The sequence below is a fragment of the Lepisosteus platostomus genome, chromosome 2 (assembly GCF_059453375.1).
Source record: "Lepisosteus platostomus isolate fLepPlt1 chromosome 2, fLepPlt1.hap1, whole genome shotgun sequence".
NCBI lineage: Eukaryota > Metazoa > Chordata > Actinopteri > Semionotiformes > Lepisosteidae > Lepisosteus > Lepisosteus platostomus.
In genome coordinates this window covers 64,877,277-64,902,354 of record NC_142612.1, presented here as the reverse complement: position 1 = coordinate 64,902,354, position 25,078 = coordinate 64,877,277, and the positions used below count along the sequence as shown (strand labels likewise).

General features: G+C 39.9%; 1 protein-coding gene and 1 long non-coding RNA gene across 12 annotated transcripts in view; one reads left to right on the top strand and one right to left on the bottom strand.

Moving 5' to 3' along the window:
* The window catches only part of LOC148676793 (uncharacterized), a 37,330-nt gene that overhangs the window by 3,414 nt on the left and 8,838 nt on the right, over positions 1–25,078 (top strand). For 3 of the 5 annotated variants that reach the window (XR_015928580.1, XR_015928579.1, XR_015928577.1), the window contains exon 2: positions 22,636–22,937. This is a non-coding gene — a long non-coding RNA (uncharacterized LOC148676793). Of the gene's footprint in view, positions 1–22,635; positions 23,739–25,078 lie in introns of those variants that run through there. The other 2 variants (XR_015928581.1, XR_015928574.1) reach the window with 2 other exon arrangements.
* zbtb38 (zinc finger and BTB domain containing 38) lies at positions 1,247–22,681 on the bottom strand. 7 transcript variants are annotated; one of them, XM_088613168.1, is made up of 3 exons: positions 22,558–22,681; positions 18,647–18,733; positions 1,247–5,632 (listed from the first exon to the last, which is right to left on the bottom strand). In XM_088613168.1, the coding sequence occupies exon 3, from the start codon at positions 5,630–5,632 to the stop codon at positions 1,643–1,645; it is 3,990 nt and encodes a 1,329-aa protein (XP_088469294.1). In that variant the 5' UTR covers positions 18,647–18,733; positions 22,558–22,681; the 3' UTR covers positions 1,247–1,642. The 7 variants fall into 7 exon arrangements, with proteins under 7 accessions (XP_088469294.1, XP_088469315.1, XP_088469340.1 ...); XM_088613189.1 differs by lacking the exons at positions 18,647–18,733; positions 22,558–22,681 and adding exons at positions 13,779–14,078; positions 14,723–14,941; XM_088613214.1 differs by lacking the exons at positions 18,647–18,733; positions 22,558–22,681 and adding an exon at positions 15,545–16,200.

The window sequence follows — 25,078 nt, the reverse complement described above, 5'->3', positions numbered from 1 at the left end:
AGACAATGGTAAGAATTACTGCTGACCTTTGCACAGAAAGGAAGATGGTCGTGCAGGGTTTGGGTTAACCATGCATCCCAGCTGAACACTTTGTGAACAAACTGCCTTTGATCTTGTACAGTAACACACATTACTTGCAACTCTGAAATACTGAACATGTGGCTAATGATTCATGGGGGTTGTCTTCTAAATGCTGCAGTGTTTGATGGAATCGAGTGAGTGTTTCATATGCAATCTTTGATTTCTGCTCTTCCCAAAATAAGGTTTCAAAAAGTTAGTTTTGTAAGACCTGAATTTTCAAGATATATCCATAAAGCCCTAAACCTAATGTAAAACATGTAGCCTTAGATAAAGGGGAAATCACTTTATTGCAAACCAAAAGGCAGCATCAAACAATAAATATAACTGTGAAGTACTTATGACCGTTTATTTATCCTAAATACTTTAAGGAAATGTTAAATAAAATGGTTTTTGCTTCAGATAACCCTGATTTTCATATCACATAATTTTTTGTCTGTTCTCAGAGATCTGTTCTAGAAACTGCTGAGTATGTTGATTTGGGGTTCAAGCAATCTCGACTTTCATTAGTTAGAGAGAAAGTCATATAAGTTGCTTTATGTGAGATATTTGGTCTATGTGTGCGGACACTACTTTGCTAAAAAAAATCAGTCATGATACTATTTTTGTTGGAAATTTACTGTATAGTTACAGTAGTATGGTTACAGTAAGTTTTGAGGAGGTGCTGCTAAGGTGGCACAGTGGCACAGTGGTTAGCATTGCTGTTTAGCAGCTCTGAGACTCTGGGTTCAGTGTTGGACCTGGGGGGCTATCTGTATGGAGTTTGTAGGTTCTCCCTGTGTTTTTATGGGTTCTTGCCAGGTGCTCCGGTTTTCTCCGTTCTTGTGCCTGTGTGTGTCCTGTAATGGACTGGTGACCCACCCAGGGTTTATCCTACCTCAAACCTGTTCTCACTGGGATAGGCTCCTGCTCCCCCACCAACCTGAACTGGATGAAGCAGCTAGGAAATGGGTGGATAGGTGATACTTTTGTTACAATAGTAGACTCTCTGTTAGGCAATGTAATGCTATTTGGCTGTGAGAGAGCTGTGAATTGAATACAGAAAGCAAGGTCACTGCCAGTTCATCAGTCAATTGAATCAGATTCATTGGTTACGTAGTAGAAAATTGAAAAAAGTAAATTGTTTAAGCAGCATTCCAGAAAACCAAGCAAAAACATAGGCACAATGTTTCTTATAAATATGAAAAACTACCAAACGTTTATTTGCAGAGTGAAGAAAAATATTTTGTTTTTTGCTAAACATTTACAAGACATAAGTATCCAGGTAGAGGCAGGGGTAGTTTGTTTTGTTTTTTTTCTGTTTGTTTTTGTACACGTTCATTTCAGTCTGGGAAAGAATTCTTGTGCCTCTAGGAAAAGCAGCAGCTTATCAAGAAAAACTATTTATCAAAGGTACGAACAACTGTACAGTCCAGAAGATGTGTGAGATCTCTGACTACCTGGTCTTCCGCGACTGTGAGGAAATGGCGTATTTCAGAGTCCTCATTTCACATTATATATGTCTAAGTTCCATGTTTGCAATACTGGCCTTTTAGATTTTTTTTTTCTGTGCATTTAAGTTTTATCAGTAATTGGCTGAAAAGGACATTTCTTCTTTGCAGAATTGCTTGCACTCTGCTTTTCGTCCGTCCGTCCGTGTGCTGCTGAGGAGTACGGGCATCACAGTGCGTGAAGGCGGAAAGGGCTCCGAGTAGCTCTGACGGCTCTTGTGGCCCACAAGCGGAAGGCAGGAGTCAGGGCCTGACCCTCCCGTCAGGAAACCGTGCCTCTGCCTCTGCTCTTCGTCACTTTCCGAGTGCTGACCTCTGGCGTGCTCCTGGAACCCTGGGTTGCTGTTCCAGGCTTTGATCAGTGGCACCGGTGTTGGTGACCCTGGGAAAGATAATGCGTCTTCAGGCTGAGGTGATATGAAACTCTTGATTTCTGGTCTCTTACATTCCTGGAAGTGCCCGTTGCTGCTTACTTCACTCTGATCTTCAAGTTTTGGGGCTACGGCTATATCCGTGTCACTGTTCTCTGACATCCCCGTTTTCAGCCCTTCTCTTACGCTAGAAATGCTGCAGAGCAATTTGGCTGATTGTTTATCATCCACCTCCTCCTCTTCAGTCTTAATGCAATGCTTTCTTGTGTGTATTTCCAGGGTAGCTGAAGACTTGCAAACCTTCGGGCAGTAGTAGCAGTTGTATCCCTTTCCAGGCTGCTCCACGTGCTTCTTCTCATGGCTCTTCTTGGTGGCCAGGTACAGGAAGCGCTGTGGGCAGAAGGAGCAGCGGTAGCGCTTCTCTGTGTTGTGGTTCTTAAAGGTGTTGTTGAAGCAAGAGCCATCCTCCATGCAGTTCTTGCAGGCAAAGTCTCTGTCACCGTGCGGGTAGGGGCTGTCTGCACTCTGCACCTCACTGGAAGGGCAGTGCTTCCCACACGTTTTACAGACATATAGCGGCTCACTGGGGCGGCAGCTAATTATGTGCGTCCTCAGAGTGGACAAGCTGGAGAAGAGACTTTTGCAAATGTCACAGGAGTAGGCATCTTTGTGGATGCTCTTTCTAAGGTGCTTTCCATTTCCTGTCATGTCCGACGAGATGCTGCCATGTGCATTGGAACTTGTGTCCAGGTAGTGGTCTGCACCGGCTGGATCTGATGTTTTTTCACTGGATCTCGAGCTTCTTCCAGGTGTCCTGCCCCTCCTGCCTCTCCGCCTGTGCTTGGATCTCGGTTTGTTTGCCCCTTTGGGCTTCTTTTTCGGTTTGTAGGAGTAATAAGGACGCCACAGTTTGTCACCGGTGTCACGATCGGTCATATCGTCGTACAGCTCGGGCTCTATAATGGGAGTCACATCTGTCCTGGAGCGCAGACAGACATTCTTGCCAGTCTTTTCTTTGGGCCCTGTGAGAGCGCTCCGATCCTCGTCAGGCAGGTGATTCTGCTTGCACTTCTTCCTCTTCCTTTGAAAGAGTTTCGTCCCCTTTATTCTCCTGCGAATGATGGCCTCGTCCCCGATTTTCACCGTGATCTGGCAGAGAGGAGGGACCTGGCTGTCAAGAGAAGGGCCCGGGCACGCAGGCTTTGCAATGTACGTTTCGGTTTTGCTTCCCACGCAGTGAGCACTTGCAGTTCTGTCAGAAGCAACACTGTAAGCTGGCTGCGATACCTGGCTTACTGCAGTCTCTGTACCTTGCACAGCTGACAATCCTTCCAAGCGTGCTCCTCCTTGACCTTTATCGTTGTTCGATCCTGGCAAGCTGGCAGTGTTCATTTCTAGGAATGGCATGGGGCTGCCATCATCATTGTTGTTATGAGCTGCTATAGAGCCTGCATCGTTGCCACAGACAATGACAGACGCCGGTCTGGTCTGCATTATAACAGAAGGAACTTTAGACCCATAGCTGGTGATGGAAGATCCCTTATTGTTGTTGTTGCTTGCTGTCCCATCAAACACCTGTGTGTCGTGAGAGGTTGAATTCACCGTTTTCTGTGGGCACGTGTCTGCTTCGGGAGATATCGGTTGAGTTCCTCCTGTGTGATCGAATGTAATATGAGGTGCCACTGAGGCAACAACCTTTGGAGTGGCCATGAAGGTCACTGGCATTGAAAATAGTGGCTGTCCCACACAACCACCTTCTGTTCCGCTCATGAGGATGTTTTCCTCAAAGCCAGATGAGGGTGATCTGCAGTTCAAGGAATTCTGGGAACTCTCAGCTACAGAAACTGGAAAGGCTTGGCTGTTGCACTCTGTGCTCTCGGCAAACGTTTGGCTGTATGTTTTATACTGCCTTTTTCTGAACTTCATGGGCAGAAGTCTGTAGAGCTTAATTGGGTAAATGCTACTTTTGAATCCTCCGTTCGATGACTTCTTATTCACAGCTAACCGCGGGTCAATTCCATGGAAAGATTTTTGGTGGTTTTTCAAGATATAATACGTCATGAACGTCTCCAGGCAGAAAATGCACTGGTAGCGCCTCTCTCCTGTGTGCCAGATTTCATGTTTTGTACGATATTCGGCCAAGGCAAAGACTTTATTGCAGTAATGACACGGGTATGTCCTCTGCCATGAGTGGACGTTTTCGTGTCTCCTCAGGCTAGATAAAGTCACGTATGAGCGCTTACACACACCACATACATATGTCCTGTGCCCGCCCACAACTTTCATGGTGCGGTGCAGCTGCTGCAGGGTCTCACTGGCCTCCATTTGGAAAGAACTTCTGGAGTTACTGTCCGAGATGCCTTCATGGCAGGTAGGGGGTGTATTGTCTTTTGTGCTCGATATGTTATCTGCATCGGAGCCCTTTAATGCTTGATCACAGCTCGATTCATGCTCAGACTCCAATATCGGGGCCTTGGAGCAAATTTGCTCATGATTATGCAGTCGTTTTAAATGCATGAATTTCTTGCGACAAAACTTACAAGACAGATGGCTGACAAATCTCTTTTTGTGGACCTGCATGTGCATGTGAAACAGTGCGTTGTTGCTGAAGGTCTCGTTGCAGTATTCACATCGCTCGACCTTTTGACTTGGATCTGTCAGTGTTTCGAGTGCAGGAGTGCTTGTTTCCATTGCAGGTGTGTTTTCTGCCAGCGAGCCATTTGCAGAACTCGGAGGGTCATTTTGGCTTTCTGATGATGCTACAGGACCACCTGTAGTGTTCGGGAAGGCCTGCGGGCTTTCGCTGCTTTGCACAACGGTGGTTTTAATCAGGTTGCTACTGAGTCTGTGGCGTTTTTTCAGTGGACTACAGCTCAGGCTCATCATTGGTTTTGTAAGTACTCTTGTGGGCACAAAGGATTCTTTCCTTCCGTCGTTCAGTTCGGTTTCACTCTGCTCTGTGGTTTTGCGCATCTGGTTTGCAGCATAAGAGTGCTCTGATAGAGCCTGGGTCTGCTCGCAGTCTGCAGCTGCCACGCTTTGGGTGGGACATCCCTCTGGGACGTTTTCAGGATCCTGAGACCTCTTTGCATTGGCCCTCAGGTCAAGCGGGGAAAACAATTCATCGTTAGGCCCTGCCTCAAAAATAGAGAAGGCATTGGTGATCCTTGGCCCACTTGCGCACTCAGATTCTTCAGTTCTTGGTTCGTTGGAGCTGTTAGGAGTTTCCTTTTTCAAGGACTGGGACTCGGTGCAAAGGAGGGTGCTGTCAGGGCTCGCTTTCTGGACTGCATCAAGGTTTGAAGATCGCTTCTCCTGCCCCGCTAGGTTTTCCAGAAAAGGAATTCCTAATTTCTTACCAGCAGCCACTAACAGCTTGACATCTTCTGAGCCCGTGAGGGCAACCTTCGCGCTGTAGATGAAGTTCAGGATCCCCGCGAATGTGTCCGACTTGAGGTCCAGCAATTCCAGGACCTGACCTGAAACCCAGAATTCTTGAGAGGAGAAGGCATTCTTGAAATAGAAGCTGGACGCCGCCAGCACGTTCTTGTGGGCTTTGAACTTGATGTCTTCCACCACAATCGTCACATCACAGAACATGCCCTGGATGCGTTGGTCATTTAAGCAGCAGAGAACAGTCTGGAAGTGGGAGCTGTCCGTAAGGCTCTCTGATGCAGGAGACATGACTGTCATCTGCAAAGAGAGAGAAAAAAAACAAGAGGCATGTTGCGTTAGATCTCCCCCACTCTTATTTTAAACTCTAATGTTTAAACTGTACCATGCAGGGTGATAAAATCAGGCTCACGGCTTGTAGTCTGGAGTGAGTTGAGAAGGCTGTATGGGAAAACTGAGTTTCTGTAGAAAACCAAAAGAGGGTGGGAGGCAGTCTGACATCTTTTTTTTTGCAGTGAGCATTAAATGTTAAAGGAAATCAAGACCTGCATAAGAAGAACATGATCAAATCTGTGCATGTGTAGATTTTGACTGACCGTTTTTACATAAAGATGAAGTGTGGGGATTACATTTTAGAAAATGAAACGTGAGTTTAATTTCTCTAATTATATTCTCAAGCAAACATTTGAAACTACGTTCTTGAAAAGCCACTTTTTGTACTTCTCCCCTATCGTCACACTAGGTGGCAGTAGTACTTTAAAATCAACGGCGATTGGGGAAAAAAAGGCTCCAGTTACACTCGCACTGTTTGTTTTTTACGGTTAACATTACTTGTAAGCGTTTTTAAAGAGAAACCTTTCAGAAAGATCTGTATTTTAATATTGTTGGGAAAACCAAACCATACATTTATCAATACAACTGCCATTATAAAAATAAAAAATATGTACTGTTCTGCTTCTTGTTACCACTATACGCTTTATAACTACGCATGAGGTCTTTTTTTTACATCCCATTCACTCCAGTTTATTTAAAAGTAGTACATCTTAACACAATTCTTCTTCAAGCGTTTTAATTATAATAGATATTTAATCACTTGCTATCAATAGATACATATTTCCACAGCTTGAAAGCATAACGTATATGGTTCTTACATGCGATTGGATAGTGTCACCAACCAGTAGTCTATGTTAAGTTTCAATAGGTTACATCTTTTCATTCTCCTACCCTGTATCCTGTACACTGTATAAAGTGTGGTGTAAACTGATAGAAATGTAGGCTCAGACATATGCTTTAGTGATAACGTTTATCAGTAAGCAGCCTTTCACAGATGCCATCCTAGGAAATATTTCCTAACAAAAAACATCAGTTCAGAGCAGAATTATTCAGCTTGGGATATTGACCTTTTACGTCCTGGGGAGGTTTACTTGAACTCTTATATATCTTGTATAGTGTTGAAAATCACTGGTTAGGCAGATGTATGCTGTAGATTTGGAAAGATACGACTACTCAGAGAAGCATATCTGCTGTTTCATACTCTAAAACATGACCTGTCGTTTCAGATTTTTTTCATCTCCTATTTCATGGGTGTGGCCAGATGCCTGTTATTGATACAGATATTTCAACAGTTTGCTGACAGAACAGCTATTGCTGTTTCTTTTTCCAGGGATATTTAATGTTGTAATGCATAAGGCCATAATGCAGTTTAAAATGAGAACTACAGTGGAATATAAATGTCCAAAGGCTGTGTCATTTACCAGACAGTACAGAAAAAGGTCTGAACGATTGCATTTACCCAAGAGGACAGACAAGCCAGCATGAAATATGCATTGGTGCTGGGACCCTTACATTTATACACACAGGTGACAGGATGGGACTAAGATGGCCGGTCCAGACTTAGTGATCCCACAGAGGAGGTGGTTGGGAGCTGATGGAACTCTGTTCCCATCACTCTGCTCTCCTCCCCACTGATAGCCAGTGTGAGGGTAACGTTTTGGCGCACTATGGCTGCCGTCGCATCATCCAGGTGGATGCTGCACGTTGATGGTAGGTGATTTATTACTTTATATTATTATTATTAATAATAATAATAATAATAATAATAATAATAATAATAACAACTCTGTAGAACTGTATTAATTGTGATTATCAGAATACTGAGTCAGTCCACATTTTCCTTCTGCCACTGCCTTTAAACATTAGGTATCTGCTTTCGTCATTCCAAAATAAACACAGCAGCTAGGACTAGCTGGCTGGATCTTTGCAGCCACAGTTTATTTAACTGTGCTCTTTGAACCGTCACCTGATTCAGTATACCTGCAAAGGCTGCATATCAGGAGACTAAAGATAATTCGGCACAAATTGCAAACTAAACAGCCTGACATACAGTAGCAGCATGTTTTCTTAGGATTTTTAGATACCGTATCTTGTGAATCTTATTACAGAAATGTATAGAGTTATTGTTTTAAGAATTTCAAAATTAGCTGCAATGACAACAATCATTCTAACAAGAATTTATGTTAATCTTCTCTTTTTTTAGCGATTCAGAATTAGGCATGTGGAGCCTGGGAGGTATGTGTCAGCAAGCTATTTGTTGCACAACAGCATACACAGGGTTAGGGGCTGTGAGGTTTTATCACCTAAACCAAAACTAGATCCTTGTTTTTTACGCGTATTATACATTTCCAGCACACTTTGCAAGTGATGCAAACACAGACAGAAATATATTTCGTCCTTCATTGGAAAAAATATAATATTATATTTGTGATATAATTACAATATAAAATGTAAAAATATACAACCATGCTTAAATCATTCAACATCATTTAATCTCCTGAAGTTGAAGATGTGAGGCACTGCCTACAAATATAGAGTAAATGAATTTATTAGTTTAGTCTTGCTAAACATATGCCTCATAAATGACTCTTAATAAGACGATAGTATAGGTTAAATGCACAATCATCGTCTAGGCCTTTGTGCTCATTTAGGTGAAACATTTATTACTCTACCGATTGTTAAGTGGGAGACCGTTAACTGGGACAAAAACGACTCGCTGACTTTAACTATTATTCACGCAAAAGTAATACTTGATGCCAAAAAATGTATCTAAGTTTGAGGCAAAGGTTATCTTAAATCTTAAATTTTTTAATAATCTTCAAATTATTTTTGGGGGGTAACTATTAAATTATTTTACAAGCTAAACAATATTATGAGCTTTCGTTAGCATCTCTAGAGTTATCTTAAATTATTGTAATAATTAAAGGTTTTTTTAAAAATGTGAAAGTGAAAGTGTGGAGTTTAAATCCACTCTGACAAGTAGATGGAAGAGAGAACGCAATGTTTCAGCTGTGGAGATTTCACACACTTGAAACACTCTGCACTCAAAACATTGTGTGTTTTCTCTCTTTTACACTTCAGCACAGAATTAACTTCTGCGTGTTCCATATTCAGAGATAAATATGACACCTCCTTTGCTCTTTTTAATTAACAAGACACAAGCTCTTGTACTTTTTGTTCTTTAACTTAACCAAAGCAGCTTCTTTCGAACACAACAGTAACATGTCAGCCGCACATTACCCCAAAGTAAAACATGATTTTAGGTAAAAAAACTCTTCACTGTGTGCTTCAGCAAAGGAAAAGCAACACAAAACTGGTGCTCTGTCTGCATCTTTGTTAAATGTCAAAATTGTAAAATTTCTGTGTCTTTGGAGTTGATACATGTACTTATGAAGGTGATTAATACTTAAAACGTTCCTGTATTACTTCAAATTCTGTTTTAGTTTACCTTTGTACGGTACTGGAAATAGTTTTATTTTGTGAAATACACATTTAAGAGTTTATTAAGCATCTGGAATAAAAATGTGCAGAATTTTCTTTCCAGAGGTATACATTCAGAACATAAACTAAAGCTGCTCACATGAGCCTTTGAAGTGAGAAATTAATTTTGTCTATTTGACAAAATTAGATTCAAACCAAGGCCTATTTCAAGGAGTAAGAGAGAGAAAAAAGCTTTTATCAGAAGGACTGAGAAGCAGGAATAGGAGTTACCGAGGCAGAGAGAAAAGAAAATCAACACAGACCCCAGATATGAAAGATCAAGCCCTAGCAGAAGAAAAAAGTAGAAGAACTAGAGCGTTTCAGAAGAAAATGATAATCTAAAAGGAGCCGTAAGCAAGAGCGGGGAAAAAAAAAAGATGAGAAAGGCTCTACAATGACCATAGTAGATAGCTGGGAAAAGTTTGAGCCAAGCGAGATTTAGAAACACTCCACAACCAGTCCAAATAAAGGGGCTGATACCACCAACCCAAACTGTAAGTGATGTGAGAATTCAGGACGTGAGAGTAGAAACATGCAAGAGACATAAAAATCTTGGAACATAAAAATGATGAAGAAAAAATACAGAAAGTAGAGGAAACAAACCTCTAGAGAAAAACAAACATCGTAACAGGTTTTGTGCATCTCCTAGAAATCCAGTACAAGAAAAGCAGAAAAGAGTAAAGCTCCGACTGAAATTGATCAGCGCAAGTTCTAACACCCTGGTCCTGATAGGAGACTGCCCTGTCTTGTAATTTTTATATAAAAGAGCTTTTTATTCTTTGGTATTTTTGGAGCACATTAAATTCGTATTTTATTATTAAAAAATTGCTGACTAGTTTGGTGTTTTTCAAAGATGTAATTTGATCTTGGAAAGATTTAAAGTCATTTTTGAACAAATTTAAGTAGCGACATTAGAGGAAGCAAGAACCTTTTTAATTTTCTTAATTTTGTTCATCTAGTTTTTATCATCTGAAGTTACCAGTAACAGTTGTGACTTGACTTAAACTTTTTCGAAGAAAATTCACCTAATTTTGAAATGAGAAGTGCTTTGCGTTCCTGTAAGGCCATCAGGTGGTACTCATTTTTATTATTTTAAACTGATAAGAAACCTGTGTCTTAAAGAAATTTAGATTCCATCAATTCAGTACTGGGTGTGTTCAGTGTGTACTTTTAAAAATAAAAATGCTTCTCTTTTTTTATTTGATAGTGCGTAGCACAACATTATTCAGCTTAAAATAATAAATGCCTTGAAACTAACCCAATTTTATACAAGCAGATGTAATTTATTATTGGTTACATTAAATGTCACTTGTGAGACAGAAGAAAACTGCAGATTTCTATAGGTGGAAGTTTACTGATTGTATAAAAGACTCCCCAGGTTGGGCATTTTTGAAACACCCAATTGAGCAGACAGAAAAAGGGTTAAATATGACTGTGAGGAGGCTGAATCTTAACAGAAAACGTTAGCTCAGGCTATGGTTGACTTAACTATAATGACCAAATCCACTAAACTACTGTAAAAAAGAAATTTTGTCTCTGCTCTCATCACCCCGTGGATTCCTCAGTGGTAGGCAAGTGCAAGAGTTCATGAAATTAAGCATTTAGTTAGGAGCTTTGCAAACAATTAGAGAAAGAATCGAATGCTTGCCTAAGTGAAAGCTGCTTGTTCGGGTAGCCTTTACCGTTTCGAGGTGGAAAAACAAGCAGGCTGGAATGTTTCTACTGGCGTAACTCCCAAAGCTCTTTCCGGCCAAGAAGAAATCTACACTACACATGGGCTACTTCTCCAGTACACCAGAGCAGTGATCATTGCTTTTGCTCTGAAGAAACCCGCACACCAGCACTTGCTTTAACCTTTGGTTTAATGTGCCTTTCATTTATCAGGGTTTAAGCACCTCAGCGTTGTAAAACTGCTGTTTCTCAGCTGTCTGAAGTGGCAGGTCATCTGCATCAGCCTCCAGTGATGAATGTGCAAGTTCATGATTTTGCACAAAGAAGAAAAAAACAATTTCCTGCCCACATATAACTGCTTAGCAAAGTGCCTGTAATTATTTTTTTTTTGCTCAGCTGGCAGTTTTAATGTGCAAAATGGGTCAATTATCTCTCTGTCAGAATCCATTCTCCTGTTATTCATAGCAGCCATCAGTACTGTGCGTGCAAAAAGGGAAAAAAGGTCTCTACAGCACTGACAATTGTAGCTTCAGCAGCTGCTTCTGTGGAAGTTCTAGCTTCCCAGTCCTCTACAGACATGGTTTTTAGGATTTTCCTTTCTTTCATTAATGACTCAAGAGAGTAAGCCTAGTAAAGCAGTGTCTTTACTGACACTGAAGGAGCCTTCAGTAATACAATTTAAACTATTCAAATAACGAATAGCAATCAGGCCAATCATTTTTTACAATATAGTGTATCTGAAAGCTAACTGAATCTAACAATATATACATTCGTAACAAAATAAGAACCTGTATATTCTGTATGGGCCATTTTTCTTTACTGTACTTTATGCCATTATAAGGCACAACAAAATCTTGTTGATCTTGTATGAAATATACACTTAAGAAATCAAGCATTAATTTGTTTTCAGCTCAATAATCTTCTGAAATACAGGTACGCTTCACATATATAAGAATGTTGTGCACATACAGTATATGAGAATTAATTTAATTGTATCGGAGGATTGTGGGGAAACCAATTATATTCTACAGATATGCATAAAATAGTTGAGTTCAAAGCTGACACCGTTACGCAGGCCGTACAGTCGTCTTGAGCATAAATAGAACTATATACAGTAAATTTTTATCACCACTTTTTAGTGTTTGTCTCAGCTTTTCGTTTTTAGGCCGAGGTTGGTTTACAAGATGGTCCATGTGGGAAACATATTTTGCATTCAGTGTTTTTCAGTTTTACTCAGGGGGAGCTTTAGTGTGGGGAGTTGAAATGGACTTCTCTGATATGAACAACTACTTGTGCGAAATTCAGGGCAAGCGTTTTTTATATATATATCAAAATATATAACGGATAATGTCATTGAAGAGAATGACGTGACATGCAAGAACTATAGTAACATAGCTCAATTTTACAATGACTCATTTTTCGCAAAGCTCAGTGTCAGGAGGGTGCAATCAGACTGTTTCTCTCATGCTGAGTAGCCATTTTACCCTGATTCACAGTCGATGGTAGAGAGATAAAATGGCTGCCAGACATGTAGACTATACGTAACCAGGCAGCCCAGAAGAATTTTCTCAGTCACTAGTCACTTGTCTTATGATTTGCAGATTTTTTCTGCATTCTAAAATTTTGCAGATGACAAGGTTAACAGAAAAAAAACTGCCCATCAAGGCCCTGATATTTACAAAAGGGAATGAAACATAATTCTGGACACTAAAAGAAAAAAAATGTTTCACAGTCAAATTGTTACAAAAGTGGATTATTTTCAAATCAATGCATTTATTACATTGATCGTCTTTGAATGCAGCTGGGAAATATCTTGTTCAATGTGAGTGCAATCTCCGTTTAAACACAAAATGCAACGGAACACATTTTTAAAATATATTTGCTTTTCGGCCGCATGTACTGTGTTCTGAGCAGTAAACATTTATGTACATTGAAATATCGACCTCCAGCCAGTTTATGAAGGTGTGATAGGTAGTCTAACAGAAATACCAGTTTCTATCACCGCCTGATACATTTTACAATCATTCTGAAAGGTGAAACTGTGCAAAGATGTGAGATATAAACTGCACTTCATTTAGGCCCTCTATGGTTGTTTGTGATATTATCTGTATTATTTAGTTCTGAATCGGAATCGAAAGAAAAGCTGTGTCCTGCTCTGTACTTAGGTTAACATTGAGAAAACAGTAATGCTTTATCCTCTCTGCCTCCAACAGGATGTGGTTGTCAAGGAAACAGGCTGTGGCGCAGTATTTATTGGGATTCAACTGAATTCTAAGCTACTGCATTAGCTGTCTAGGGATTTATGCATATACATGGCAAGTAATATCCATTTCATCACTTTATAAATCTATAGCACTAAGGAAGAGATGAATTGCGAAATAAGTATGGTAGTTCCCAATTACTATTAGAGAATTCTGTAATGAGAGAATTGTTATGTCAACATTATGCATTTCAAATGGCACATGCCATCTGTATTCGTACAATATCTGGCACTTTGTTTAGCTCCTGTCACTGGCACCACCAGCCTTAAGTGCTAAAGGCTGATGTTCCATAATTTAGGCTGGTACTTATTTGTCGTTGTGGGGTAAAATTTAGCATACCGTGCTTATATATTTTTCTCCTCTGCTGATTATTTGGAAAAAATATTTTTTTGTCATCGTTGATCTGTGCTTTGTCTTATTTAAGTTTAGCGCAAAACGACTAGTCGTCATTTAAGGGCACACCGTCAGCCACGCCCAAAATCCAGTTTGTTTTTCCATAACATACAAGGCTAACCTTTCGAAAAGACAATTCTTTCTGTCACAAAGTGCGGAGTGCAGCGCGTCTGGAATAAAAGGCATATTGCTAAAAGAGTGAAAACATTGTTAATTTATCCTTAAATTATAGCTGTAAGAGGCTCAACATTTTTCTCCATCTGTCTTATTTAAAAGGTTGTCTTTGATAAATAACATGCATAACATACCTGAAACCATCAGTGAAAATTATGCCGCAGAATATAAACGCAAAAAGAAACCGTGCAGTAACACTCTTCTACGATTTGTAACCTATACAATTTCTACGTTTAAAAAAAAATCTTCATGAACTGAAGGCGAAAGCAGCTGTATATTTGAGCAGACTTCATTCCTGGCATTTCAGCTGATCAAGGCTCGGTGCAATTCTCCCTTTTCCAGGCTTCGGAGAGACTTCCTTCGCGAAGCTGTTTCCTTTTTCTCTCAGGGTTGCAGAACTCAAAAGCTGACCATCGTAAAGGGCACTTGTCATGCTAACAGAAAATCAACCTATTGGTATCAGTGCCGAAAATATTAGTCACAAGCACAAGTACCAAAGCCTCCTTCAACGCCAGCACCGCATTAAAGTTAAAAATAGCCTTATCGTGCTTGCAACCTGCATCACGAACCAGAGCAATTTAAAGCCGAAGAGGAAACATCAACTTTATTTAGCTTAGTTGTGTGCAGACTGAATACCCAGAAGTGCATTTCGCATCACATCAAAATCTGACTTTGTGACTGCAAAAACTGGGATTCACGACATGCCTCGGATGAATGAAGTACAGATAGTACAGCAATGACTACACCGCGTAACAAAATATTTTAGCTACTTGCAGGCAATCTTAAATACCTTACAGCGCAGCAGAGAACACGTCAAAAGCAGAGGTACAGTTCAGCGCAATGTCATACATATACACACATATGTACAGCATTTACAAACTCACATCCACAACACCAGAGATGATACAATAAAATCAATAGCAAGCATGCAGAGACAAGAGGCATTGTTAATCCTGTCTGCCTGCCTGCCATTTTAAGCTTGCAGGAGTGCAGTTTAAGAAAAAAAAGAGAGACAGAGAGAAGCAAATTACACTACACCAGAGAGCTCTGCAAAGGGAGAATGTAAGGGACAGCTCACCTTAAAAGCAGTAGCTGATTAATGTACACATTGACATTGCACTATCGGCCACAGAGAGAGCGCAGGATGAATGGGGCAGTAGGAGGCAACGGGGAACAGTGTCATCATCAACTGGTGATGCGAAATGAGCCCGATTGCAAAAGGGAGGAGAGCTAACCCAAATTCAGCTGTGAGACCGGGTAGCTGGCACTTCCCATGCAGATGCTTGTTAAACAGCGTGAAACTTACCCTCTCACCTGCTTGTAATGCACAGTGGTAAACAGTCCTGCTTACAAGATTCATAGTGTTTTTTGGCGGTGCAGATCGTGAAGCTCTTCATAGCTGTGTCAGTAGGAAAGCAGTGCGTTTATGCGTATGTGGTTATTGTTACGATTGCTCTTTCTTAAGGAGAAAGTGGAGGCTGTGCAGTAAAGGAAGACAAAGGCAGCGTGCTCCTGTTGTTTTCCCGAAGTGCATCACCTAAAGTGTGTTTCAGCACTGCAAACAATCACCCTGCTCACTGACACGGGCTCTGTCACATGAGCGCCTGTTTATGTTTGCGCTGCAACCTATTAACCACAAGCACATACAGTGGAACTATTTCTAGAGGATGGTACATCGGTGTTTTTTTAATGAGCCTTAGTCGTCACCTTAACGTTTTCTAGCCCTGCTGCAGGAGCAGAAGTAAACAAGGCCCTTTGTTTGGCAATGATCCATGTCCTAAGCTGTGCATTTTCAGTGATTTTTAGATGCAAAATATTCTGAACAAAAATCTCACCAGCACAATCAATCCTGTGAACACACAATGCAAGATAAATAGCCAAAACTTGAACTCATACTGACCTATAAAGAGTAAGGAAGAAAGCAGCAGATTTAAATCATATGCTGAGGACCACAGCCAGGAAACTGAAATGTTACTAAGCGACAAAACATAAAAGCCGAGCCCAGAGATGCCTTATCAGTACAATATTAGAAAAACAAAACCCCTGCACAACTGTTAAATGAAATAGCCATAATCTGCCTCAGGTTATCTTCACACTGCACAGCCATTTTGCTAGATGAACGTCCCTCGTCCCTCTGACATCATCAAGTCCAAAAATGCAGTTTTTTCTGCGCTGAAATCCAGGCAGCACTCTTGAACACAACCATCTTAAAATGCGCACACTCATGCTTGCTACTGACTTGCAGCCAGATAAGCGTTGTCTAGCTTCAGCGTACTTGCTTGTCTCATTATGTAACAGCTCGCCGTTTCATTCCTGCCGTTAGGACATATTTTGGTGCTCAGAAGCCAGATTAAAATTACTTATTGTGTTTCTGATTCGACATGTTGGTACATTGCATGCGTAGCTGTGGTACGAGTGTTCTTTGCTTTTTGTTTTCCTTCTGCTGTCTAAGTTTTATTTTCACAAAGGAAAATCAATTACCCTCTTTTTGAATGTTATGATGCAAAAACTGAAAAGCCTTCACAGTATGTTCCTGAGTCTGGTAAGCTGTCTTAGAATTTGACACAGTGCTAAAAATTCTAGTCCACAGTAAACAGCAGAGAAATTATACTGTACACGTATTACAGTGACAGCCTTTCAGAAACATGCCCAGTTCTTATATACATATAGTAATGTACTTATATAATATGTAATGTACAGTACATTATACAGTATACACACATAGGACTTGGAAATTTAAAGTTATTTCAGATTCTTCAGTCACACAGACATACTAATTTATAAATGAACAGATGGAGCTGCTAAAAACAAGAACTGGTATGCAAAATTGTTAGGTTTCTGATTTTGAAAAAGCTGGTTAATACGAGCACTGATGGTGGAAGAAAATATAGGCTCATTTTTAACAAAAAGTGGCTCTGTTTGAACACTGTCTATCTTTTACACAGATGTAGGTAATAAAGTACATACAGTATGTGTATATATCTATCAGCCTGCAAAGTTGCAATTAACCAGCTTTAACTTTTAGAAGGAATATTAGCATTTTTTATGTGTATCGCTTTTTTGTATTCATTTCTCTGCACTGACTTGACAAAATAGTAAAGCAAGGAGCAGCAATATAGGATTGAATTGAGAAGAAAAACAAACTTCTCCTGTCAGATAATTTTAGCTTGCTAGACAGTATCGTCATATTAGTGAGTCAGACCTGAACTTTTTATTTTCGCACAATCAGCACAACGTTCACGCAAAGATGGCCTGTTAAATTACAGGAAGCAAAAAACTTCTCATGGCAGATTCAGCATTAATTGACTTGGAGGAAATCTCCAAATTTAAAATATCAAAAGGATATAAGGTTAATAATAGTAATTACACTATACATTAAAATAAATGAAAAAGGAAGTTTCTTTGAGGGTTCCTTGCAGAGTTGTTTTTGTTCAGTCCCAGAAAGACTGTTTCTATTAATCTGACATTTCATGATTTCCTCCCACTATTTCAGTATCGCTCTTGATATAAATGTCCTTTCCAAACAGTACAATACTACGTATTGTACTCAAAAACAGGAAAAAGTAGTAATAAGTAATAGTAAGTACAATAAAGGATGCTAGTATATTCCATGCCAAATGCACACCAACTTTTAAACATACACCTACTGCATTTTAATTACACAAACAATTGTATAATTACTTTTTTGGATCTTATTTCAGGGACTGATGACTTGTATGGAATTTGCTGACTAATTTTGTGATGATGGGAAATAAATAGCTCAAAAGATATGCCAAAACAAGCAAAGGTTTAAGTCTTTATTTTAATTATCATGGTATGAATCCTGGTGTACTTGGAAACATATAGTGAGAGTAAGCACAAAGCATCGGGAACTTCATTACAAAAAACGTCACCATGCTACCAATAAAGACATACTGTAGCAGTGTACTCTTTAACCTCATGTGGTTTGCCAGCATTATTTTTTACCTTACTTACTCCATCCTCACTCATTAAGAGAGGCCTATAAATCTTCTGGGATTGTTACATTTACAGGCATTTTTATTCTTAATAATTATTATGATCAAATAGTAATAATTTGTGTTCTGTGGGGGGTTGATCATTAGCCACATTTATTTTCTAGTCAATACTAATATGCCACCTGCCAGACAGTGTTATCAAAGATACGGACAAGAGGAAAAGAAGAACACGCTGGGGAATGAAATGAGCCATCGAGTACTATGTTTACGATAATCATCTTGGCCTGCTTCTCATATCATTCAGTTCAGTGACTGAAATGAGTGGGGCAGCAGCAGATCTATAAGCAAATTCAAGTAATTTGCCACAAAATGAATGTGCAGGAGTCTGCAAAATGAACAGCTGCACATGAAAACAAGTCCTAACCTACTCGTCCACAGGTGCTAGCTTATTTGCCTTTCGCATTTCTACTTACTTTTTTCGACATAAATAGTTTCTTGAGAAAGAAGTTACCAACCGAAAATAGAGTAATAAAGAAAAAAATCCAAACTGTTGTGTGGGATTTTTTTCCCTTTGTTTAATTTCCATGCTGACTGTTCCCAATTATGAATCAGGAACTTTTTGTGATTGGAGAAAATGGTTGGGCAAAGCACATCAATAGAACTGATAACATTTTAAAGCGGGTTTTACATTTGTAAGCAACCTGTGCTTACAAAGCGTGAGCACCCGGCATTCTGAAATATGAAGTATTCTGAGGATGTGCAGAAGCCTTTGCTAATACAATTAATTAGGATTAGGGAGCTGGGATTCAACTAACCTGTTTATAGCTCAGCCTGTTAGGTAACAACTTGTGTATCTGCTGCTGCATTCGTTGTACAACATTTTGCACCTTGATGGAAAATGCTTTACTTCAAGTGCCTTGCTCCGTTCTTACTCATAGCTGTACGGAAGGCAGAAAAGGGTAGGATACTGTACATCTTCCAGTCTATCCATGCATGTCTTACCTATAAAAACAGAGTGCAGGTAACTATAGTCGGCTGTGTCTTACCTGGACTGGGAATATGTGAACAGCACCACCTCAAGCCGTCTCCTGTGTCCATCAGCCAGAAGCCCCTTTTCAGCCTTGCTCTGCTTTCTAGACGAGGAGGGGAAGTAAAACCACAAACAAGTAAATTCTACAAAAGTTTTAACGCTGTGACCCAAAACCACTCCCAGGCTAAAGGCGACATTCATGCTGTATTGCCAATGAGTCATTTTAGCAGAAATAACTATATAACTCTGAAGAAACTTTTAATGTATTGATTTTATTTCCATTTCTTTACAGGTTTTGAGGCCTAAGAGTTTTCAGTTGCTTTAATGCTGCCAAAATATTGAACAGATTAGCAATGGTTAAGCAAGCATGAAACGCTGGCTGACACACCTGAAGAAGGCTTAACAAATGCAAAACAATGTTTTTTTTTTCCTTTCTGCTCTTTAACATGGAAATAACTTTACTCATTCCTAACGCAAAGTCCTGGTCAAATAAACCCATCTTCATTAATCTTGTCTCTGTATCGTTCTTGTAACCATGAAGCTGGTTCTTGATTACATTATTATCTAGCCAGCTTTGGCTATAAACAAGACTTAATTATGCCTGAACAAAATACCTGAACAAAAACCCTACTCTGCCATGTGAACTGCTCTCAGAGAAGGGGCTATAAACCAGCTTTTTATACCATCTTTTCAAGCACATGCAGCTTTATACTGCACCAGTTTTGTTTTTTTGTTTTCCATGTACTTGTTAACCATTAGCACCACAAACATCACATTTATTCTTACCACTATTGTAACTGTGGATGATGATCTCAACCAAAAGAAAAAAATAAAACTGAGCAATTGATCCTGAATTGTATCTTCTAATGGCATGCAAGTGACAGTTTAGATAGAACCCAGTGTGTATAGTAAATTAAGTAAACAAATTGTAGACCTTTTTGTCCCAGTGTATGAGCAATTAGATGCATTCAGAAAATATTTTCATACTAGCCACATTTAACTACTTAATTACAGCTTTAACGAACTATAAAGTGGCTTGATTTCAACATTTGCAAGTTTTTGTTACTTCGAGATTTGGTGTTTGCTGTTACTCATGAAACACAGTAGTAAGAAGGCAACCTCCTACATGATTAAGAGCTGACAAAAATAAAACCATCGTAATCAGTCCTATTATTAAGAAAGTTAAGCGTTCGGTTGCATAACTGAGAGCTCGGCTGGAACAAAAACCAGCAGGTATGTGGAACTCCAGAACCAGGATTAGGAATCGCTGCCCTCCTGAGTTAGCGCTTTTTCAGAATGGGGAACACTTATGCCAGACTAAATTTTAAAAGACAGTATGATGTTGGCCTATTTTTATTTTTAATAAGAGGTGCTGTTTTTTCTTATTAGAATTAACCATATGAAGCTTTAACAGTAGCAACATTTTCCAAAAAAGGCCTTTCTCTTTTTACCTGACACATCAGCTGAAATTAGGAGATAATGAGGAGAGAGAGCTGCTGTTCTACAGCGTGTTCTTCATAAACTTTCAAGTTACCTGAAGCACCAACACTGTTGCTCCGACAACTCCATGAGATTTCCCAGTCTAGACACCTATGTAAAATAGCACAACCTCTACTGTGCGATTTGTCCTCAGAGTCCTCAGATGTGTCTCAGTGCTGTCCTTTAATAATTCTGGTATTCTATAACTGCCGTTGACTGACTGTTTCCATATGTCTGTTTACAGAATCCAGCAACTGAGACCAATTTGATCGGCTGGCATTCACATCTGTAAATGTGAATGAATCCTCTCAGGCAAATCTGACCAGTCCCTTGCCATAACATTTTGTTTAAAGGCACCCACACTCTGTCTAAGAGACTATAAAGTAAAATACCAAATGGCATCTTACCTTGCCGTTTCTTCTCAGATATGCTATAGTGTAATATAGAATTGTAGGCATAAGCTCTTTGTTGCTCTGCTCTTTGTGAATGCTGGGACCTTGTCATTCATGGTGCTATCCTGTGATGAGTATCTCAGGACAGTGCACATGTGAGATGGTCATTAAAAAAAGATAGTTCAGTAGTTCAGTAGGGAGCTGCGTCAGCATGTGTAGGCTGCAAAGGAACAAGTAAAGGTTTATTCCATGCTGAGAAGAGAACAAAAGAAATATGTTTCGGCTGTGGAGCCTTCTTTGGCTTCTTTGGAAGGCTCCACAGCCAAAAAGTTGTGTTTCTTTTCTTCTCTTTTTAGCAGGAATAAGCCTTTACCTGTTCCTTTGCAGCCTGCGTATGCTAACGCAGCCACCATCTTGAACTACTTCGGCTCACTTCTGCTGCGTCCCACTATGCCTTCTGCTTAATCTTCTTCATTCCTTCTCCCCCTGGGCTACTTGCCCCCTTCTCTCACCAAACCGGCATTCCGTCTCTTCACAGAGATCTGTTCCAAGACCAAGCCTTCTAACCACCTCCTCAAACCCGAAAAAGACTCCACAGCCTAAACACACCATTTCTTTTTTTTTCTTTTCAGCATGAAATAAACCTTTACTTGTTCCTTAAAACAAGATGTTTATTGGTGCTCTCCTATTAAGGTGGCCCAGGCAAGTGATTTATCAACTGCACCGGAACAGAAAATGCATGCTGATAAATACGTAATCATGGAAAGTGTTTTCTAAGAAATTACACATACTGTATTACAAGGAATTAGCTATCCAAGCCCAACACCGATTGATCCTAGAGAACTGTATTCAGATACAGCTTGGTATATACAGTACATGAAAAGGCGCTTTGGCTATATACTGTAGATGTTTTGTTCTGTTTATGGACAAGTGAATTATGCCTTTAGTTTTTACATGTACATATAATCACTTTGAGGTGTGTTAATTGAGGGACTTCTTGCAATTTTCAGTGTAGATGTGATGAACCTGAAAGCACGTTGAAAATGAACAACACCAAGACAATTTCAAAACAGGTATAAAGCAGCAGTGAAGGCAAAGAGAAAAAGTTCCCATTCGTAATGTACAATGAAAGTGTCTTTGTATTTATATTAAATACATCTACTGTACACTGATGTTTACATTCCTATATTTCATGCTGTATAGACAGAGATTCAATTTTTGCAGTCTCGATATCCAAATATCAAGAAGCTAACGTTGCTTGCTCAGCCAAATTCATACTAAATTAAACTAATGAATAAATTAATAAATTTGCCCTAGGAGTGTGTGCATGCAGTAACTTGCATGCTTAAACCCGTAACTCTTTGCTCACCATGCCTGGCTGCCTTTACAAAGAGATCCGGGTTTCAGGAGACCCTGATAAAAAGTACAGATGATTAAACGTGTGGTGGAGGTGTCCTTGGGCTTGTGGCTGCGGCCCTGAGATTGAAATAAACACGGGTATCGAAACATGGCGTCTCTGGCTGTCCTGGAGCAGGGCAGGAAGCGTTTGGCCGGCGGAAGTGAGCGCGTTGTCTCCAAGATGGAGCGCAGGAAAAGTGACAGCGCTCAGCAGTAGAGGCTGCAAGCCCTTACAGCCCTGTACAGAAATATCCCAGCTCTGCTTCATGCGGGACCTTCCGTGTTTTCAATCAACCCTCAAGACTGGACGGAACAACACGTCTTTAATTACAAATAAGGAGAAAGAGGGACCTCCCATACATTTGTGAGACTTGTCTGCTTAATCAAGGAAAACGTTTTGTGCCGAAAAGGAACCAAGCCTTTTAATCTGCAGTCTACAGTTCTGATAGCTGAGCCACAAAAGATGTTCAGAAAGACACCAATATCTTTCTTTCAACCCGTGTATTCAAAACATATTAAGGCAAAGACGTAGTACAGTATTACATTTATAGTATTAAGTAACTGAATACTTAACTCTTCGGCCTTGCAGGGCATTTTATTTGATAGGCCCTTGGTTTGTATTTGGCATTTTCACAGTAACCTTGATTAAAGGATTTACCTTCCACACCTTCCTCCTGAGGTTTCTCTGGCCCCGCTGGGCTGCTGTGTGAGCCTGTTTCCCTTCCTCCTTCCCCAGCCAGTCTGACAGGGCCCTGGAACCAGCGCCGCGCCTGCTGTCAGCACTGCGTCACGGGAGCAGCCTTGGAGCGCGGAGGAGCAGGGAGCCTGCCAGCAGCATCAAGTGACCCGGTGAGGCCATGACGCAGCCCTGGAAAACTATCACAGACGGGAAGAAACAACACCAGGCATGAGAAGACCCCATTTGCTCTCAGATCCCCCGGAGCTGCCCTTCATTACATCCAGAAAACTGAAAGGAATAGGGTATTTTTATTCTGTCGTCTTCTGGTTTTCAAAATAAAATGATCATACCGTGTTAGGGTAAGAATTTTCTGTTCATACTGTATATACTGTACATACAAATAATACAGTATATAACTATTGCATATACTGTAATAGTACTTGGAAATAAACAGAAATATGGTATTTTTGTTTTTTAATATACAGCATGCTGTTCTCACCCTCTTTGCTTTTGGCGCTTTGTGTCTACTATTTTTGTTACACTCTTCCTTACAAAGGAGGAGCAGCAGCCACTAATTAACTTGTGCGCTGTTTAGGTGACCCCAGGCCTGTGGACAAAACGATGGCGTTGATAAAGTCATACTGGTGTTGGCACATACAGTAGCAGTTTATTCAATAGACGCGTTGTGTGCGTGATTATTCAAGCCACAGCAGTCTCTCAGGTCTCTCCTTTGCTTGTGACAATCATGATCACACAACAGTCAAGTTACTCCAACGAGACTGTAAACGAACAAGTTGCTAGATGCAGAAATATGCACTATTTTTTGTTGTGTCTAACTACTTCGGGTTTCAGCCCATGTAAGAGTCCACATTCGGCGTGGTGCAGTGGTCCGAGCTCTGGACTCTTAACTGGGTTGTAGGTTGAAATCCCAGGCTAGATACTGTTGTTGTACCCTGGAGCAAGGTACTGTACATCACCCGAATTGCTCCAGGAAGTACCCATCTGTATATAAAGGTGCAAATATAAGTCGCTTTCGCTAAATACGTTAGCCACGTAAATAAAAACGATTGAAAAAAAAAACAAAGCGGGAAAGAAACACCACACGCAGTATTCCTGCCTAGTTCTGTTTTAAAGAAGCGCTTTAAAATAACAAAAATAAAGATGGAAATAGAAAATGTCAGACGTTAAACTTCTATGTGACTGTCATACAAGAGATTCCCACAACGGGAATAAAAACTGCTCTTTGAAATAGGCCTTCTTCTTCAAAGTAATTTAAAATCTGAATATGATGCCTTCACACGTTGTGAAAAGCCTTATGCCTTCAAATAAGCCTTATGCCTTTATTCAATAAAAACAATATCGTGTAGAGAAGCGGTCACCATGATAAATAATACAAAAAATAAGAAATCTTAGAATAATATGAGCTTAAAATCAGTGGACGCTGTTTTCTTTCATTCTGAAAATACTTGTTACGATCTTGCTGTCTAAGTACTGTATGTGTCAATTCCTGCAGCTGTTTCTGCTTGGATTAACAATTGTCACGGTAATCTACGCTTCCGGCCTAAAATGCTATACTGCAAAATTCCTCATGTGCCAAACTGTAACATTTTAATGGAAGGTTACTGTATGTTAAAAAAAAATGTTTTTCCCTGTTTTGCTGTGACTTGTAGTGCACAGCTGAATACTACTGTGCATGCGTAAGTCTGGGCAAGTACCACACAAAAATAAATTAAGGACACTTTTACGTTATTCGTCGTCACTGCCTGAATAAACATGAACCTTTACCGCTCACTGCTGACTCCATAATTTTATATGTGTCTTCGGCGAACACCTGCCAGCTACCTTCACCTGACCTTCCCGAGCAAACTCAACAGTTCTCCTCACCGTGCAGAGGGCCCAGAGTTTTTCCACTCCTGGTGGCGCCTCGATATATTTCTCTCTGTTCTGGTTATTTCTGGGAGTACATTTTGTTTCTCTTCCGGCGGGTTTTGGATACTTTTTGTTTACCGTACAGGATTCATATTCGTCCTTTGAGCAAAAACTAGCCCATCCCAACTTTCCTTCTTCTTACTTCGAATATTTGGTTTCAGTTAAGATGTAGAAAATAGTAATTATCGACCTGAATGGTGCTTTAGTTACATATAAGTACTGTTAAACAATTGAGACCATTAGGAAATAGTCATAGTGCTATTTTAAACATTTAACCTTTGAGTAACATGCTTCATAGTAACTAACCTTCCACTAAATGACATTGTATTATCACATTTTAAGTGTAATAATACTACTTCTATTATGCTATAATACACAATTATCATTAACTGTATGATCTAAAATATAGAACAATAATAATGGATAATATAGAACAAAATGAAGCTGATTCTACCTTATGGTATGAAGAATAAATATATTATAACAGTATTACAGCAGAAGTAGTAGTTTATTAATAGGCAACAAATAATTTCAAAAATGTATCACAATGGAGATAAATTTGTACAAATGG

Bases quoted from the DNA above. Each gene is read 5' to 3' on its own strand.
- zbtb38 (XM_088613159.1), bottom strand. From the start codon at position 15,004: ATGAATCTTGTAAGCAGGACTGTTTACCACTGTGCATTACAAGCAGGT. The intron at 5,633-14,950 runs GTAAGTTTCACG...CTCTCTTTGCAG, and splicing joins CATTACAAGCAGGTGAGAGG to ATGACAGTCATGTCTCCTGC.